At 46.2% G+C, this 20,035-nt stretch overlaps 2 protein-coding genes across 2 annotated transcripts in view; one reads left to right on the top strand and one right to left on the bottom strand.

Moving 5' to 3' along the window:
• The window catches only part of PPTC7 (protein phosphatase targeting COQ7), a 20,462-nt gene extending 9,089 nt beyond the window's left edge, over positions 1-11,373 (top strand). Inside the window, exons 2-6 of the mRNA XM_005491534.4 lie at positions 121-300; positions 2,931-3,129; positions 5,812-5,935; positions 7,559-7,688; positions 8,985-11,373. Coding sequence (XP_005491591.1) covers positions 121-300; positions 2,931-3,129; positions 5,812-5,935; positions 7,559-7,688; positions 8,985-9,043 — 692 coding nt within the window. The 3' untranslated portion in view covers positions 9,044-11,373. The remainder of the gene's footprint in view (positions 1-120; positions 301-2,930; positions 3,130-5,811; positions 5,936-7,558; positions 7,689-8,984) is intronic.
• On the bottom strand, positions 11,288-20,035 carry RAD9B (RAD9 checkpoint clamp component B). Its single transcript, XM_074554155.1, has 10 exons — positions 19,996-20,035; positions 19,236-19,306; positions 18,258-18,407; positions 17,950-18,064; positions 17,275-17,374; positions 17,067-17,173; positions 15,372-15,478; positions 14,911-14,975; positions 13,783-13,905; positions 11,288-13,501 (listed from the first exon to the last, which is right to left on the bottom strand). The coding sequence occupies exons 1-10, from the start codon at positions 20,027-20,029 to the stop codon at positions 12,940-12,942; spliced, it is 1,434 nt and encodes a 477-aa protein (XP_074410256.1). The 5' UTR covers positions 20,030-20,035; the 3' UTR covers positions 11,288-12,939.

Below are 20,035 nucleotides of genomic sequence, written 5' to 3'. Positions count from 1 at the left end.
CAGGCAGGTGCCATGCCCTACATTTTAGTCACTGAATATCACAGGTGGTGCAAATAATTAACCCCGTTGTTTTGGAAAGCATTTCTGTGGAGGTAACTGTGGTTTTGTGCTTCCTTGCAGGGGTGGCAGATGGTGTTGGTGGCTGGAGAGACTACGGGGTGGACCCTTCTCAGTTCTCAGGGACTCTGATGCGGACGTGTGAGCGTTTGGTGAAGGAAGGACGGTTTGTTCCCAGCAATCCTGTTGGAATTCTCACTGCAGGCTATTGTGAGCTGCTGCAGAACAAAGTCCCTTTGCTTGGTAAGACACCAAGAAGATGTCACTGCAGTCTGGGTTGTTACACATGGGCTTTCTGGAGGGTGCTTGGATCTCTTGTCATTGTCTGCAGCAAATCTGCAGAGTTAACTTCTCTTCATTAACTGAAGGCATAGCAATGCAGTCGCCTTGGTGGCACCTTATTTTCTCTAAAACTGTTTTAATGAATTTAGTAATGCAGGGAGTGTTGATGTGTGTGTATTTATATATGAAATAAAAGGCTTTCTGTGGGAAGGGTGAATTCACCAGAGTTTGCAGAGCGAGTTCTGCAGTGGAACACACTGCACATGTACTCACTCTGTATTTTATATGTATAAATAACTGTTCTCTGCTGAAAACTCTTTGTGGTACTGGTTACAGCTTTCTGCTTCAGCTATGCAAGGAGAAATATTTTCTGAGCATAACTGGATGTAGTTCTGCTCATTTCTGGCCTAACTCTGCTCCTGTTGCCTTTTATGTCCAGTGGACTCAACCCCAGTTGCTTGACTTGAGTAGCTGATATCATACAATCTCTGGTAGCATTATTTTTATAAACTTTGTGGGGGGATTCATTACAGATCTTTCTGAAAGCCAGCTGAAGTGGATGCCTCACATATTGTGTGTCAGCATTGGTGGGCATTCAGCAGCCTGGGGACTGGGAGCAGATAGAGGGGCCACCCTCAGCCTCAGCTCTGCCAAGGGGACACTTCCCTAAAGGACACGAGAGCTCCTCTGCTCCAAGAAAGTGTTTGCCCTGCACAAAATGTGCACAGCTCACCTGACCTTAAGCTCCTGTGCCAGAGCAGTGCTGTGTGAGCTATATTTAACTGTCTGCTGAGCTGGGAGCAGATGTTCTGGCATTATATGCCTAAAGAATAGGTTGGGACCTCAGGAGTGACCTTAGGTGTCACAGAAATAGCAGTGGTCAGTAATTACATGAGGGTTTGGGGTGTTGGATGGTGCTGGTTTGTGCAAAGCAGGTGGAGCTGTAAGTGAGCTCCAAAGTGGGGCACTGGCAGGAGCTCTCCCTGTGCCTTTGGAGGCTGGGCCTGACCTTTGCAGGGCTGAAAAGCAGCGTGTGCTGAGTCACAAGATCTGAATTCCACACATGGCCTCCTGGTTACACTCTGCTAATAGAGTTAGAATTGGAAACTAATGATCCTTAGTGTTTCTCCTTTAACTGAGAACAGTATTTTTAGAAGGAGGAATAAAACCCTGAAATTACCACAGCAATGAGCATTTAGAGTTTATTTAAAATAAAGGGACAGGAGAAAACTTCATTAAGTAGGATTCATTGGGCAATAATTTCTCCTTGCTGTTGTGTTTTAATCCTGGATGCTTGGTTCATCAGGATTGAATGCAGCAAATAATGTAAAATAAAACTGAAATGGGAGGAAACTGTGCCATTTATTTAATCACCCTTGTGTTGCAGCACACTTTTGGGCACTGTCACATGGAAAATCAGATTTTTTTCCAGAGATCTTGCTTTGACTTAACATTCATTAAGGACAGGGAAGGTGCTCTGTGTTCACTGGAGAGCAGATTCAGGGCAAGTGCATTGCAGGGAACTCTGTGTATTAGCCAGGGAATTGTCTGGAACAGGCAATGCCTGGAGCCAGCTGGAATTCTGCACTAGCAGGCCTGGTCCTGAGCTCTGCTCACTGCAAGCCTGAGGTCTGTCCAGTGTGGAGCTGTGCTTGGAAAACCCTGCTGGAGGAACATGAGGGTAGGAGTTCATGAGCTGGTGACAGAGCTCCAGCACTTCTGCCCCATATTTCCCCCTCTTGGGGACTGAAAGGGCTTTTGGGGGCTGTGCTGTCCTGTCCTGTTTGCAGAGTGAAGGACTTTGGGTTTCTTTGCAATACAGCATTTTTGTGGCTTGCAACCAAGCACAGCCGGTGGCTACTTCCTAGTGAATGAATGGAGAATTCCTCAGTGCCCTCAAGCATGGCTGGGATAGTTCCAAGCACAATTGACATCATTTTTCTGCTATTACTTTAATTTGGAATTTTATTTGTCTCTGAAACATTTGTTTTCTTAAACTTGTAGAGTTGGTGTGCTGAAGATGTGACAGGATTATTATTTTTAAACCTGAAGGAAGCTCTGCAGAGCCAGGCTGGGAGGAAAAGCATTTCATGTTCTGAGCAGAGAAATGCAGCAGGGCCTAATACTTAATTGCAAACAGTTCTTTACTTGGTGTGGTTTATTTACAGCTGAGTGAAACTGTGTGGAGAGCTCCTAGCATTGTATGGATGCTACTAGAATTCTATTATCTCCATGATTTTGGAATTTCAGTATTTTATGTGAGTTCTGTAAATCCGGTCCTATAGCAGAATGTGCTGACACATGTTGGGATGGAAAACTGTAAATAAAGCCAAACAAAACCAGGTATTTGTCAGCATTATGTGTTTACCAAAATCAAAGCAGGAAGAGTAACTTCTACACAAAAATCATAGTTTATATTGCAAAGATTTCTAGCATTTTGCTGGTTTTATTTTATATTAATTCTGGTATTTTTGAGTATTTCCCTTTTTCTGACATTTAAACTTTGATGAATGTTGTAATAATTGAAGTGTTGATCAGATCCCTGAGAGAACAAGCAGTTTCTGTGGGCTGATGCAGTGCTGTGTTTGCAGGGAGCAGCACAGCCTGTATAGTGGTGCTGGACAGATCGAGCCATCGCTTGCACACGGCCAACCTGGGAGATTCCGGGTTCCTGGTGGTCAGAGGGGGAGAGGTCGTCCATCGCTCCGACGAGCAGCAGCATTACTTCAACACTCCCTTCCAGCTCTCCATAGCCCCACCAGAGGCAGAAGGAGTTGTCTTAAGTGACAGGTAAGGGGGAAGAGGAATTTTAATTTTTAATCTGTGCAAAAAGCTGCAGTTTTGTGTCCGGTTTTCGGCTGTTTGAAGGGCCTGGAAAGGCCAGGAGTGGCCTTGGGGGAGCCCGCGTATCAAAGGACGAGAAGAGGCTTCAGTTCTTCTTTCGGTCTTTATGTTTATTAATTGTTTATCTAAAAGATTTTCTTTCGGCCTGACAGAGCTCTGCTCAGCAGTCAGCCATGAGCACACTGTCCTGCCCTCCAGACAGTCACCTATCTTTATACCCATGGTTACGTGTACAATATTTATCATTTTTCCCCAATCCTTTTTATTTTTATTGCCCGGTGCACTTTCAGTAATGACCAATCCAAAAGTGCCACCATCACCAAAGAAGATGGAGGAGGAGAAGAAGAAGAAGGACAGGACACGCCCCAATTCCTCCATCTTACTTCTCTAAACCCCCCTGTACAGAAATCCTAAACCCTGTGTCTCACTCTCTAATTAACTAATCCCTTCACCATTCACCCCGGTGAAACCCTCCTGTCCTCATACAGGTGTCGTCTCCTGTGTGGGATCAAAGTCCAGCCACCAGACACTTCTGGAACATTCCAGGACTCCCGAGCCCCCCAAGGGTGCTCTCGGTGGCACCTCAGTCCTGAGGTGCTGAGATCCCACAGTTTTGCTGCTGTGGGGCTCCTCTGTCCCTCATAGGACATAAACACTTACCCAGTCAGGTCCTGCAGCTGCTCCCCTCCCTCTCTGGTACCATGAACATTTCTCACCTTGTCCTTAACTTTGTACCTGTTGCACACTCTGGATTTATTGGTTTATTCATGGTGGGTTATTCCCACAGCCATGGGCTTGTTCTGATCCATGGGGAGATGTCACCCACTAGAGCTGGAGTGTGGGCAAGGCTGAGCTTTGTTCCAGTCCCTGCCTGTGCTCCCTGGGGACTGTTTGGAGTAGCTAATTTAGATATCTTGGCACTGAGGTTGTGAGTACTTGAAGAATAGAGCAGAGGGACATGTGACTGTAACTTGTGTTTCCAACTTGCTGTTTCCAGCAGCATATTGTATTTGACCAAAACCAGCAAAAAAACTGTTTGGCAGAACACCAAGCTGGGAATGAGAGTATGAGGAAAGGACAATCTGTTCACAGAAATGAGTTGTTTCAAAGGCAGGCTTGTTCCTGTGTCTTCCCTTAGGAATGTCAGGCTGATCCATCCTGACTTTGTGAATGCAATATGAAAGAAACTCAAAAATAAACAGCTTTCAAATATGTGTTAAAATTCAACTTTCAAAATGTCTCAGTAATTAAAGTTATATCCTCATCTGAGCATGGGGAGGTGGTAACAGGATCCTCAAAGAATGGCCATGCAATAAAGGGAATGCAGCAGGCAGCTGAAGTGTTGGACTCAACCTGCTTGAGTCTTTTCCATCCTAAATGATTCTATGCAGTATCAGAGCTGATGCAGTAAAAATTGAGACTTTAATCCAAAGTAGCTCTTTCTGAAAGTGTTGGTTAAGCTGTTGAAACTCCTGACTGACCATTCTTGTGTGTGGTTTAATTTCTTCATCCTGCAACTGCTGAGAGGAAGCCAGGGTAGGACTCTGAAATTAGAACCCTTCAGTAATCCAAGCTCTTTGTTAGACTAAAATTAAATGATCCCTTGAAATTTCAGAGCTGTAAAAAAATCTTTCATTTTTCTGAGATTCTCAGTCATCCGTAGGAAGGCGATAAAAACAAAAAGCAGAAGGATAATTGATAATGTCCAGTGGAAGTCAGGGAAGCCAAGTAATCTGAGTCATGCAGTAATAAGGAAAGCACAAGATAAATGTGCTCCCACACTGGAGCTCTGAATCATGATTACAGCTTTCTGCTGGTTCCTGCACTGTTCCTGACGTTAATTAGTACTCATGCTCCTTGGTGAAACGCTGCTCCTGTCCTTTTCTGTTTGTTGGCCCAGCTCAGTGATGAATTTGGCTATATATGGGCACAGGCAGGCAATCTGAACTCCATCAGCCTCCCTGAAGCTGCACATCAGTTGAGCAAAGCAGCTCCTCTGTGTTTTGGCAGAGCCCAGTGGCCTGGGATGCAGCAATTTCTCCTTTTTACAGAGCCCTGAAGAGTCTTTAAAAATGAAAGGTTTGTTGTTAGGTTGCTTCTGAGAATCAGATTTTGCAGCAGTATCCATGCCCAAACTGGGTGTTTTCTGCTCTTGGTGTTGTGTAATGTGTTAGACACAAGCATTCCAAAAGCCTCTGCTCTCCTGGTAGTGATTTCCAGACATGTTTCATATTCCATTGAATTAGCAAGTGATTCAGAATCCTGGAGTGTTTGGGCCAGGCCTGTTATGAATTGTTCTTTCAAGTATCACTCTCTGACATCTTCTGGATGAGCAGAAGGGACCCTGAGCTGCAATTCTGCTTACTGGTTTCCTTGGAGACACACTCCTGAAGCAGATTAGTTTGCAGGATTGTTCATGTGGGAATTTAAAGTGCAAATCCTGGGTGTGGGAGCTGGAGCAGGAGCTGTTTCTGTGGTGGGGCTTTGCTGACAGCCCTTGCTGCTGCTAAAGCCCCACAGTGGGTGACTGTCCCTTCCCCAGAGAGCAGTGCAGGGCTGTGGATGTGCTCTTGGAGGCTGTGGGGTGTCTGTGAGGGCTGCAGTGCTTTAACCTCTGTCCATCCCCAGCCCCGAGGCTGCTGACAGCACCTCCTTCGATGTCCAGCTTGGGGACATCATCCTGACTGCCACAGATGGGCTGTTTGACAACATGCCTGACTACATGATCCTGCAGGAGTTGAAAAAGCTGAAGGTGAGTGTGTGTGTGTGTGTGTGTGTGTGTGTGTGTGCGTGTGTGTGTGTGTGTTCTCAGACTCTCACACATTTTGTGCTGGCTGAACCTTTACAGTTCCTTCATTTACTTCTGAGAGCTGAAACCTTTGTGTTTTATAAAAACCCCCCCACAAAGCTCAGTATCCTGAAAAGGCTTTTCAGGTAATATCCATGTGAGCAGTGCAAGGGACATTGGGCCCAGAGGGATTTCTCTTGGATCTGCATCCTGGCTGAATCCAGAAGCAGCAGCTTGGGCATAAATTCTGAATAACAGCTGGATCCATGTCAGTGACTGCTGAGGGAGGGAGAGGAGGGGAAGGGAAGCAGGGGAGAGCAGGGGCTGCCTCTGGCACACACTGCACCTGCAGGTTGGAAAACACAGAGGCCTCTCCTGGGTTACTTGAGGGTGAGCTGACACCTAAAATAACTTTCAGCTTCTCTAAGCAGTAATTCTGACATAGCATGGGCTGTGTGAATTGTGGGTTGCACGTGCAGTGAAAATCTTCAGTGTAATCTTCTGTAAAAAAAAAATCCTGTCAACTTTTCCACATTAGTGACCACAAATGTTCTTTTTGAATAGTAAGAATACATTAAAATATTTTGGCTGAGAACATTTGGCTTCAGGCTATTTACTTAGAGAAAGGAAAGTACACTTAAGGAGATATCAATATGTATAAACCCCTTGAGGAAAGTATTTGCTGTGAAATGCAAATAAGAGCATTACAGGGTGGTGTCAGGAGAACTTGGCCTCCTCTGATCCTGCAGCTCACAGGTCCCTGATGTGTCACTGGGGCTGCAGCCACCCCACAGCCTTGGCTGTGCACACTTGGGCTGTCCTGGCTGGCCTCTGCAGTAGGAATTCCCTTGTGGAAGAAAGCTGAGCTCCACCTTTTGGTGTGTTTGGGAAAGGCACTGGAGTTCCCCAAGAGGTTCAGCCAAAAGTTAATCACATAAATGCCTGCTAATTCCCAAACCTGCGGGGAAGGCTCTTGAAATGACAAGGCATTTAAAAATGGTTACAGACAAAAAGAGCAGTGCTTGTCTGTCATGTTGGCTGCAGTGAGAAAAGCCTGGGAGGAAGGCAGCAGAATTACTGAAACAGGAAATAAAAAGGCCTTAAAATGCAGCCTGGAGAAAGTGTGTGTGCTCTCAGTGCATTTTTCTCATCTGAATTTCAAGTGCCCCTTCTCCCCAAGGGTGCTCCTGTCAGGTGGGGTGAGAGAGCCAGAGGTGCAGGGCTTGCACTCAGGATAAAACAAATTCTTCACCAGAGCCTGCCAGGGGGGAGGGAGGGAAGGTCCTTGCAGGGTGCCTGCAGGGACAGCTGCCAAATGCCCTGCTCCCCTCAGGTGACACAGTTTAGTCTGTTTTGAGTATTATTCTTCTAAGCTTCTAAATGCTGGAAATCCTCCAAACCCAAGTCTTGAGCTGCTGCTGGGGATTTGGGGTCTGGCTGTCCCTTGTGAAGATCCACAGCTGTAACCCAATTTACAAAGGCTAAAGAACGGGCAAGGCTCTGTTTGCAAGGGAAGGTGAGATCAGCACAAAAACCTCTGTAGGCTTCTGTACAAGCACAAACTCTGTTTTTTCCCCATGAATTCAGAACTCCAACTATGAGAGCATCCAGCAGACTGCACGGAGCATTGCTGAGCAAGCCCACGAGCTGGCCTACGACCCCACGTACATGTCACCCTTTGCACAGTTTGCCTGTGACAATGGATTGAATGTCAGAGGTAAGAGCTTCTCCTCCTCCCACTGCTGTCCTGGGGAGATCTTTAGCAAAGTGCAGTTCTGCTGCTCCAGAATCCTGTAGGAAAACAGAGCAGTAGGAATGAGGTTGGCAGAGGAGCACCAAGCTGGTGTGGGATTTGCAAAGCCCCCAGGGCTGCACAGGCCATCCTGGGCCTGGCAGAGCAGGAGCCTCCTGTGGGGAAGCAGCTGGGGCACAGAGAACACAGCACCCTGATGGTTTGTTTTTACTGTGATTGTGCATTCCTGCCCCAGCAATCCTGCCTGAGATGAGCTCTCTGGTTCTCCTGTTCATGACTTGGTGTGTGGGTGGTGTTGTGTGAGGGCAGTTTTTTGTTTTGGGGTTTTTTAAGGTCTCTTCTTACTGCTGTGTTTCAGCTGTTTTCTGCCCACTCTTTGGTACACTTGGGATTGTTTTTTTGGTTGAAATTTCGAACCCTTGTATAATTGGCATCCCCATAGTGATCTCTCTGGTTCTACTTCTGTATTTTAGAAAGGTACTGGCAAAACAGCTGGCAGAGCTCAGAGCCCAAGCAAACATGTTTCTTCTAACAATTTTTTACTTTTATATAAATAAATTAAGTTCTGCCAATAAAGTTCTTCTCATCTCTGTCTCAGAAGAGCAGGATTTCCTACAAGAACCTTAAGCCCCTTTCCTCAGGTAGCAGCTGTCACACCTGGGCTCTGTGTTGCTCCAAACTCAGGCATTCAGTAGTGAGGCTGCAGATCTCCAGAGTCCAAGGGATTGGTTTGACTTCCCACAAGGCAAAACCTCTCTTCTGGGCCATTTCTCCAGGATTTGAGTGTGATGCTCTGGCTGTTAGAGGATTGAAAAATAGGTATTGAGAATATTAAGTAGCTTTTAGGAAGAGCTGAGGTAATGCAGTGCTGGAGAAGATGCTAAAGAGGTGTTTGATTTACAATGGAAATTCCTGAGGAGATCTGATTTCATGGCAGTTTACATGTAACAAAGCAGTGTCAGGTGTTTTGTGCATTTATTAAAGAGTCTGCTGGAAACAGGCTTTGAGCTCTGCCAGCTACCAGCAGTGCTCAAGGTTCTGACCTCCTTTTCATAGTTTGATCTCACTGGAGCTTAAAAGGAGAGTGGTTTTGTTAAATGTCACTGCGCCCCTCGGTTTGGAAAGGAGGTGGGGGAGGCAGAGTTTGTGTCTACTCAAACCAGGTTTTGGACACTTAAACCAGTTTTTAAAGAGCTTTCCTTGGGGAATGTCCCAGCCCCTGTGGTTTGGTGCAATAAGAGGCTTTTGCTTCCATTGCAGGGGGGAAACCAGACGACATCACCGTCCTGCTGTCCATCGTGGCCGAGTACACAGACTGAGGTGCTGCTGCTGCCCGAGCTCCCCGAGCTCCCCGGGCCGCTTTCCTGCGGGCAGGATTGTTCCTTCCTTCCTCCCCAGCTGCTCCTGAGCCCGGAGCCTGGCCCCACATGCAGCTGAGGCCCTTGCTAAGAACCACTCGTAGTCCACTGGTCTTGGTCTGCCAGCAAGAGATAAAGAAGCTCAAGGCTTGGAGCTTGTCTTTGAGAGCTTAGTCCTTGTGTGGAACAGGGGAGGATCCATCCCACAGCGTTGCTGCGTTGGAGATGTGACTTTGCAAGGAGTGGGATTGGTTGGGCACCTTTCACTCTAGCTCAGTCGGTAACGCCTCTGCACGAGGGCACATTACTCTCTTTCCTAGGAACGTTCTCTGTTGTTGAGGGTGTTACAGACCCAGTTCCATAAAGCATTGTCTTGTTCCAGTGATAGCTGAGGTTTCGTGTTTCTGAGCTCCGGTTTTCAGGAGATTTATAACTGCTGTAAACATTCTGCTCTTGCCATCCATGGTGTCAGCCTTAGGAGCCTTTTCTAGTACGAGATTTCAAACAAACCTAGTTCAAGTTATATGGATGCAAATGTGTTTTGTGATTTCAGGTGCTTAACTGTGATCTTAAAAGTTCTGCAGATCATTCGTCCATAATGGGCCTGGTTCTGGATGTTTTGGCTGTGGATAATTATTATTTTTTTTAAACAAAACTTCTAGCTCAGTCTCAAGCAGCCGAGCTGGCCACAGTTGAGGTCTTTCAGCATTTGAGCCCATCTCAGCATGGGATGATGGTAAATGCTACGGTGGGAGGTTGCACAAAACAGCTCAGCCTCAACTCCGAGCGTCTTCACTTTGGGTAGATGATTCTGTTGTTGATATCAAACATAATTTGTGTTAATAATTGCCACTCTCGCTTGTAGAACAGAATATGCTGCACCAGTTTAAGCCCAGTTGATCCTTTCTGACTCCAGCAGGCACCTCCTTGCTTCTGCTGCGGCAGCGGCAGCGAGTACAAAAATGGAAACTTAATGAATAATCAGCAAAGCCTACATTTCATTTGAACTAAAGTTTAGGGGTTTCAATGATCCTTAATGATGTTTACAGTTATCTAACAGCCACTTTGCAATATGACATTTCCTTTGCAATGACAGTAGCTCACGTTTGTCCCCCCTTTTCCAGCCAGCTTTCCTTTTCCTTTCCTGAGGCTCATACGAAAGCTGAGAGCTGTAAAGATATATATATTTTTGGTCAGTTTTTCATTAACTTTTTTGCTGGTAGAGAAGTATGTAGAAATAAATTAAAGCCATGTTTTTATATATAAAAAGTCGGGTAATGTTGCTGTTTAGGTGAGTGCAGTTAAACTTGGTCAGTAAGGAATCTTGCCTGCTCTCAAGAGGAGATTTTTACTACCTGGTTTATTGTATTAAAACTGTTTAAGTTTGAGGTTACCTCAACTTGTTTAAAGAATTTTTGTGGACTTGTACTGTATATTTGCGTAACTATGTCAAGCTTTTATTTAAGGTCATTTAACATGTACCATGTACATGTCATTTTACTATATTTCAGTGCATCATGCTTGTAACAGGCATTTCATTTATAATAAGTGATTAATTTGGGAGCTCTTCAGTAATTTATCTGCTATTCCTCAATTGGCATAATGTTAGATATCTACTTTAAATCACCTTGTAATTACTCGTCAAAATGCCTTAACTACCCTAACTTGACCAAAATAGGATTTTGGTGAGGGTATGGGGAGGATTATATTAATGAAGAAAAATTAATTAGTTTTGCGACACACGAACAGTGAGTGGTGGAGAACTTTGCACAACCTGTCAGTCCTTGTTGTTTTTAACCTGAACAAGCTGTCTCTGGCTGTCTTGGAGGAATGTATTCACATGCAGAACAGGGCTTTGTTTCTTGTTTGGGAGGGGCCTTTCCCTCCCACTCTGGCTGTCTTTACATTTATCCAGTATTTACTGCACGCTTCTGGATTAGAGCAGATTTGATCAATTCTTCTTTTCCTTTGCCCCCTGGCCCCGGGCTGTTCTCTGCTCTCAGCACAGTCCCCAGCCCTCCCTTTCCCTTCCCGGCTTTCCAGAGCTTTCCCCGGGGACGTGTGCGGGGCAGAGGGTCTGGAATCCCCCAGCTCCTCCCTGTCTGTGTCCGTTTGCCTCATATCACACCATGACCTGTTGGGTTTTTTTAAATAAAGAACAAATTTGGGTTTTGATTTACAAATCATGAGTTTTTCCCTCACCGGGCACACCAAAGACCAGTAAAGCTTTTAGCTTTTCCATCTGTTTATAAAGCAATACTGTATTATAAAGAATTGATATTTTTATCACATGCTTGATTGTTTTGGGTTTTTTTTAAGACGTGCACTCTGAACATATCAAACCTGATTTTTTTCCTATGAACTTAACGCTGTCTGCGCACAACTGATCTTTGGAGAAGGAAAGGACAGGGCCCATCCTATCAAAAATAATTCCCAGCGATGCATGAAGCAGGAACACGTGCTAGGGTTAGGTCAGTGGGAATGTTCACGAGAGGAATGTACAGGAGAGGTGTTTGCTGAGCCTTGGAGCTGCTGCAGAGGTTGTGGTTTGTGTTGGGAGCAGGGGCCTGGAGGAACCCGGGATCAATGGGGATTTAACCCCCAGGAACCCGGGATCGCTGCAGCAGCGGCCGCAGGGTTGGGTGGGACGGGGTGGAATGTGGTGAATTGGAGAAGCTCTGTGGTTTTTGCTGTTTTCCTGGCTATCTTTGGGAGAGCTGCCACATACAGTCCTAAATGTCCTTGTCAGGCTGAAAACAAAACCAAACCAAAAACCAGATTTGGGACCAGGCAGTTAAAAGTGAGTCAAGAAGGGAGAGGTGATGATCTGGCAGGGATGGGAGGATTTGGTGATGGAATTTCCATCCTTTCTCCAGAGGAGGAGCAGCTGCTGTGTGGAGAACCCGACTGTATGCAGTAGTTTCTGACAAAGATAGCTGAAACAATGAAGCAAATCTGAGTCTGTATCTGAGGATGCTTTTTTGTTGCTGTTAAAATGAGACTATCACCTATGCTTACCCAAGAGGCAATTATGTGAATTTCATGTCTGAGGTATAACTTATGCAGGAATAGTTCTGTAAATACATTTAAATAAATTGTAAAGATATTTAATAAATATAGTATTTATACTAAAATGTGCTTTTTAAAGTCCAGTTGCCTGCAAACCCTGTGTTTGTCGATGTGGGGATGTGTTGGTGGCACAGAGGCACAGCCGGGCCTGGGCTGTCACTGTGACCTCCCTGCCCTGCTCAGCCACACCTGGGTGACACCCAACGCCTTCTGCAGCAGCCTGGCAGGCAGATAAGGATCCTTTAATTGCCTGGGAAGTTCAGGGTTGTGTTCCAGTGTGACTCTGGAAACGCTGCACTGCCCCTGATGAGTGCTGGGAGAGATACAGGGAAAGAAAAAAATAACGCAAGTCTCAAACACAAACCTTTATTTTTTAAACGCAGTCCTGTGACAACTTTGGTTTTGCAGTTAAAGGCTGGTTCTAGAGAACCTGTAAAACCTGAGTTCTCCCTCAACCAGAACAGCAGCTTCACGTGCCTGATGTGGTAACAGAGCTTGGATTCAAACTGAGCCTCTCCCCAGTGAGAGTGCTCTGAGGGCAGAGCCCCCTGCAGCTCCTGCAGAACTCACAAACCTCAACGGAGCCAATCGTGACCTAAATTTACAAGAGCACTGAGAGTTCCAGAACATTCTGTGCTGCTGGGTCACAGCACCAGTGACAAAGGCTGGGCCGGCCCTGCCCTTCCCTCCTGGCTGCTCCCCACTGTCTGTCCTTGCAGCCCAGGCCCTGCACTACAGAACTGGGGAGCTCTGCAAGGCACCCAGCTCCTCCTCACTGTCACTGGCTGTCACCAGGCTCTGGAAGGTGTCACCAATGGCCTTGTCCTTGGAAGAGACAGCTCCGAAGAACAAGGAGTGGAACTGGAAAATGCAATATTTGTACAGGTAAGAATTCTGTGATACAGAATTTGGGCATTAATTATTTGTGAAGCTTTTGCCACTCCAAGATCTTTCCCAGTGAAACCCCCCTGTCCCACAGGGGTGTTTCCAGCTGTGCTGGGGTTTTCCAGCTGTGCTGCTGTGACTCTGATCCCCCTGAACCCCCCCGTGCACGTGGGGTGCTCAGCCCAGCAGCAGCTGTGGGGTTCCAGTGCTGGCACCGTGGGGAGCTCCCTCACCTGGGCCTGAGGAGCCTCTGTGGCCTCTCCTGCTGCTGCTCTGCCTGGCTCGTCCCTCTCGCTGCCTCTGGGAATGTTTTTTACCTCTTGTTTTGCCAGAGCACTCGGGGGTTTTGCAGGGTCCATGCTCGGAGTGTTTCCCTTCTGCTGTGGCTTTTTGGAAGTGGCTGTGACTGCATTGCTGGCTCCATCCGTGGAGCTCTGGTCAGATTTATCCATGCCAGGCCTTGAGCTGGATTGGACAGAGCAGAGCAGGTTAGAGCTGGCTTTGTGTTAAATGGAATATCCTGATTTTCTGTTTGGGGAAAATTACAGCTTTAGAGGGATTCTCAGCAGGTTCCCTCCTGCTGCACCCAGACGCTGAGGAGATGAGAAAGCAGCAGCTTGGACAGAATGTTCTCTCTGCACCCCCTTATTGTTGTTGTGATATTGCTGAACCCTTCAGTTCAGTTTTCCTGTGAAAAGCTGAGTTTTTCTCCCCCTTAAGGCCACGAGCCCCCTCACCCCCGTTACCTGTCCCGGGGCCGTGGGCAGCAGGCGGGCTCTGGGGAAGCTGCCTCGCTCTCAGCCTCACACAGGGTAGCCAGGATAAAGCTGGCCTCCAGCAGCAGGTCCTCAATGCTGAAAGCAATGGGTCTGAACACAAGGAGTGAGAGCAAACAGCACAGGGAATTACAGACACTGATTCCACCCATGGAATTAAAAAGCTGAAAATGTCCTGTGTTTGCTGCTGAGGAATGAGAGGCTCCTGTAACAGATCTCACTGCTCCAATCAGCAAATGCTGTGCAGTGTCAGAGTCAAATGATAACATTAAATATGTAATTATTTAAATTATATTTATTCAGAAAATGTATTGTTTCTTTAAAGCGCTAAATAAATAAATCATTGCCTGCAGGGGACTGGGAGCCTCAGGTCTCCAGGTAATTTATACACAGGAGCTCCTCAGTCAGCACAGCTGCCTTGGCAGTGCCCATGCCTGGGTTCAGTGTTTATGTGGAATTACAAACTGCAGTGCAGGTTAGAAATGGCTTTGGGTTTAAGAGGTTTGAGATGAACCTGCAGTTCAGTGTTTATATGGAATTACAAACTCTGCAGTGCAGGTTAGAAATGGCTCGGGGTTTGAGATGAACCTGCAGTTCAGTGTTTATGTGGAATTACAAACTCTGCAGTGCAGGTCAGAATGGCTCTGGGTTTGAGATGAGGAGCTGCAGTTCAGTGTTTATATGGAATTACAAACTCTGCAGTGCAGGTCAGACATGGCTTTGGGTTTGAGATGTTTGAGATGAACCTGCAGTTCAGTGTTTATATGGAATAACAAACTCTGGAGTGCAGGTCAGAAATGGCTCTGGGTTTGAGATGAACCTGCAGTTCAGTGTTTATATGGAATTACAAACTCTGCAGTGCAGGTCAGAAATGGCTTTGGGTTTGAGATGTTTGAGATGAACCTGCAGTTCAGTGTTTATATGGAATTACAGACTCTGCAGTGCAGGTCAGAATGGCTCTGGGTTTGAGATGTTTGAGGAGCTGCAGTTCAGTGTTTGTATGGAATTACAAACTGCAGTGCAGGTCAGAATGGCTCTGGGTTTGAGAAGTTTGGGTTCAGAGCTCACTGGTGCCTGCAGGGCCCAGCAGGGCAGTACCTGCCGCTCCTGTCGAAGTGCACGCACACAGGGACGCTCGTGGCTTCAGAGAACGCCAGCAGCCCCTGCAGAGAAGGGTGGGGTGAAGGCAGAGTTAAACCAGAACACTGATACTGGAATGGAAGTTATCCAGCTGCTGTTTACTGGCAAAAAGAGGGAAATTCTGCTGCTTCTAAGAATGGGTTCTGTCCTTCCCTGCCAGAGCTTTGCCACAGGAGGTTCTGCACGGAGAACTCCCCTGGTCACGATGCTTTCCCGTGCCCAGCACAGAAACCTCATCTCTCTTTCAGAAGTTTTGTTTGCCTTTCAGAGGACCCTGGGGTTTGAAGCTGATCCTCACCCAGGTGGTGAAACCCTGCTGCAGTCAGGGCTGGTGGGGCACAGGGACCATCCCTTGTCCTGGTCCACTCAGGCAAATTAACGGGAAATGGGTTTTCTTCCTAGAGAAATTCTTACTTTACCCTCAGTTCTTTAAGGCAAAATGTCACTTCAGAATCTACTCCAACTTGAAAGTAGTCAAATTCCTCTGGACTGAGCTGTATCTCAGTAAGCATTGTCCTTGAAAAGTCTGTTTGAGATAACAACAAAGTCAGGGACTCACAGCAGTGAAGTTTGAACTCAGCAAAGCTGTGATTGTAACCCCGAGGTTTTACATAAGCATTGTTTGAACAAATAATTGTGTTTATATAGTGGCTAATATTAATAAATGTTTAGCTTATATGCATATTAGAATTAAGTAAAATCCTCAATTTATTTGCAGTACACTGGATAGATTTGAATGGATTTTAACAGAACCTACTCCATGTTCTCTGTGTGATCCAACCTTACACCTGCTGCTGTTCTTGCAGACCTGCTCCTTCCACAGGCACCCATCACAAACAACATTCCCAGCTGCTGTTGTTGCATGGATGGGAAGCCCCAAGCCCAGCGTGACTTGAAGAGATTAATCAAAATTACTGACAATCAGCAGAGCACAATGGAGGGGGACAGAGGCTCTTTGTTTTAAATCACAATCTTTTCCTGACACAGGAAATTGGCTGTTCCCTTTCAGGTATTCAGGTTTTTGTTACCACGAGGTGACTCCTGGGTGTGTGAGGAGAAAGTGAGAGGGGCAAATTCCTGGCGTGTGACAGTCCTGGAGAGCTCAGAGCAACCCCACAGCAGGAAGTGCTCCAGGCTCTTCCCTCTCTTCCCCTTCTCTCTCTCTGTTTGATCTCGCAGAGCTCAGTCAGGCCCTTGCAGAGGCTCCCTGTGCCTGTGCAGGGTTTGGTTGCTGTGCATCCCCCAGGCCACGGAGGTGCTGCAGGCAGGGACAGTCCCAGCACCTCTCACTGCCCTCCCTCCCTGGGCTCTTGGGATCCCTTCACACCTGAACCATTTCTTCCCTTCCTTTCTTACAATAGTCCTGGTGAGTGAATGTTTCTAAAATCACCAGATGTGTCATTCAAAATGCAATTTCTTTGTTTGCCCTGTTTCACCCCAGCCAGTTCCTGCCCCTTCTCTCAGCCTGTTCCCAGCCCTGAGCTCTTCCCAGGTCATTCCCCCAGCTTTGGTCACAAATATGAAAATCATCTCTTTATTACATGATACACAAGAACCTCTACTTCCAAACCACAATTTCATCTTCAAAACTGGAGTCACCTCCCCCCAAGAATCTCCAGCTCCTTCTCCCCCTCCTGGAGATGTGACCATGGCATCGCAGTGCTTGCTGACACTCTGTGCTGTCCTCAGACTGAAATATCCTCTCTAATGATATCAATTCTATAATTGTGGTATTCAGATTTAAATAGTTCTTTTTAAAACATGAAATTATCCCCTTTTTCCTGGCAGTTGCCAGGCTGCTGCTCTTGCAGCACAGTAATTACCTCTTTCAAAGCCTACAGCAAGTGGCATAATTTATTTCAATTGGCTGCTCAGTCTGAGATCTGCCACTGACACCAGGAAGATGTTTCAATTTATTTAAATTGATTTAATTTATTAAAACCAGAGGGTGGCAGCAGGACTTAAAATCTCTCTCTATAATGTTCTGTTTAAAATGTCATTCAGCCATAAAATTCATCCCACATTTATGTCGTGACAGTTATTATTCTTGGAGTTCACCTCAAAAAAAAAAAGTTAAAATCCCAAGTATTGGTTCAGATTTTGAATTTCCTTACCAGTGTCTTCCTCAGTGTAACTCTTGAAAGAAACTTTCATTGGAGTTACTGACAGGGTTATTTCTTCCTGACTGCTTGGGAAGTGGATCATCACATCAGCCAGCAGCCTATAAAATGTCATTCAACACTGAAATCATTCCATCTATGACTTTTTAGCATTTGGTACATTAGAAAGTAAAACTCAAAAAAATATTTCTGTGTTTGTTACCTGGAATGGACTTTAAGAATGTTTGGACACATGTGCTTTGCAAAAACAGCCTGCAAGGGATCACACTCCTGAAATGTCAGGTTGTAGGTTTTTACAACACCTGAGTATGAAGGAAATGAACAAAAATCAGTGCTTGGCTGTAATTTTAGTTGTTTTTTTAAAGTATTAATTGTTCAATGGAAGAAGTAACCAAGTGACTTAGCCCAGCTCTATGGAAATAACTCACCACAAACAGGAAAGGATCCCCCTGCCACCCTACACTCCATCCATCCATCCCATTGGTTGTGCCTGGACAGAATCTGAGTTTTTAAAGGATCCACAAGAAATAAACCAACAAATGCAGGGTGGGAAACAGCCCCAGTAATGAAGTGGTAACTGACAGAAATGGGGGTGGGATGCAGAACTCACACCCTGCAGGTGGCTGGGCAGGGTGTGCTGAGGGCTCAGCTCTCTGCACCCAGAATTCAGTGCATTCCCCATACCAGGGACCCCACTGGGTTACTGACACACAAACCCTGCCTGAGCACAGCACAGCCCTGTGGGAGATGGGGATTATTCAGAATTCTGCAAAGGCTCATGAACACCCCCAGTGCTGCTGGGCTGAGGAGGGCAGAGCTGTGATGATGATGATGATGATGATGATGATGGCATTAATTGTGGCTTGTGTGAGCTCACCATGCCTGCAGAGCAGCTGGAAGGTGATGTGCTGCTCACTGGGGCTGCTGCAGATGCTGCATTTCTCTACATTCCTCTCCAGCACATTGACACATCTAAACACAGGGAGAACTGACTGAAAAACAAAAATGAGATCAGTGCTGAGGTTACCCTCTGAGCAGCTTTGCAAGAAACAGAATTTCCCTGGGTTTGTACCCTGGTTTATCCCAAGCTGCTCTGGGAGAGCCCAGGCTGATCCTCACCCACCACAATTCCAGCTGGAAATTGGGTTAATTTGCTGCTGTGTGTAACAACTCACTCAAATGTACCTTAATTATCAATTTACAGGGGAGGGAAAGCTGCTTCTCCTTCTGACAGGGCTGGGTCCCAGCTGTCCAGCAGTAATGCTGGAAAAACATGGATGAGAAGAACACACAGGCATATGCTGACCTCGAGGAATTCACTGATCTTAAGGCAAGCTGCAAATGGAATCACAGAGTTATTAGGGCTGGAAAAGGAATCACAGAGTCATTAGGGCTGGAAAAGAACTCCAGCATCACTGACTCCAACCACTGAGGGAACAGGAGTAAAATAATTTATTAACTCAAAACTTGAACCTTTTAAAAAGAGCTTCCTCTGGGCTTCAGTGCCAAAACCTGGAAATTTACATCTCAAAATTATTTTTACAAATTTAAAATGTGTGGGTTTTATTTGATTTTAATTTTTTAAAATAAAAATAATTGAGTTATCCAAAGACCCAGAGCTCAGCTTGTGTTTGAGGCATTTGAAGGACATGATCCATACAAAGACACCCCAAAAATCCCCCAGGTATAAAACCAAATATCTCCACTTGTGATTTTCCATCCTCCCAGTGAGCCAAAGAGAGCTGATCACTTTACCTAAGGAACCTCTGGAGAAAACACTAATTCTGCTGGAAATGGTGTTTGATTAATCAGAAGCGTTAATGGATGTGTTCTTCCTGTTGAGTCACAACAGTAAAAAACGTTTTCACTCCTGTGTGGTACAAAACCCAAACCTTGTGACCTGTGACAACAGAACTGAACCCCCTGGCATTAATCCAGATATCCTGGACAGCAAAAAATCAAAGGATCTTAGGGCAGAGTAGGAATGAAATCTTCCACAATAATTAAAATCACAGAAAACATGGCATGGATCCATATTGAAAGTGGAGGGAGCTGAGAATGTGATGGACTGAAAGGTACCTGTGGAAAAACACAATATCCAATTGTATAAATATCTGGCTTATAATAAAGATTTTTAATTTAGAAGAAATAAAATTCACTTACACCTTTTTCTAGGGGGTCAAACCAAAATTCATCACTAATCCGTGCTATGGCATGTATTGCTCTTCCAAACACTGCCAGGGAAAGAAAACACTGCAATACGCATTCCAAATTAAAAGATAAAAAGGTGGCACTGCACTTTCTCCAGAATAATCCAAGAGGAAGCATTACAAATTTCTTAGAAAATGGATGGTGGAAACTGTTATTTTTTCTATTTAATTAAAATTTTAATTATCCAAACCCTCAATGTTTTGGAACGCTGCCTCTGATGAGGCACCTTGGACGTTCCTTTGCAGTGCCTGGAATTACCACAAATTTCGGACGATCCTTTGCAACCCCTGGAGTAACCACAAATTACGTCAAACAGACAAAACTCCACCGGGGCTAGAAATGACATTTAGCAGGGGAAAGCCTGAGAAGCAAAGGGACATGCGGAGAGATGGAATCCTGAGAACACAGCGGAGCCCAGCAGAGGCCCTGTGGCAGCGGCAGAGCAGCTTTTCCCACAGAATGGAGCGGAGCTGTGTCCCTGGAGGTGCACAGAGGCCACGGAGCCAGGTCTGGCGTGTCCCCCTGGCTGTCCCCAAATTCTGTCCATCCGAACAGGCCCCAGCGCCCGACCCCGCCGCGATGAGGGAGAGGCGGATCCCCCGCCCCGCCCCGCTCCCGGGGCTCGTGTTCCGCCCAGGGCAGTGCCGGGGGTGCCGCGTTCCCGGTGTCCCGCACCGATCCCCGCGTGTGCCGGGCTCCCGGGCCCCGGTACCTCGGAGCTGCGCCCCCCCGATCACGCACTTCATGGCCGC

This window comes from Zonotrichia albicollis, chromosome 18 (genome assembly GCF_047830755.1).
Source record: "Zonotrichia albicollis isolate bZonAlb1 chromosome 18, bZonAlb1.hap1, whole genome shotgun sequence".
Lineage (NCBI taxonomy): Eukaryota > Metazoa > Chordata > Aves > Passeriformes > Passerellidae > Zonotrichia > Zonotrichia albicollis.
The sequence above is the reverse complement of the archived record's forward strand: the minus strand, read 5'-3'. Positions and strand labels throughout refer to the sequence as shown.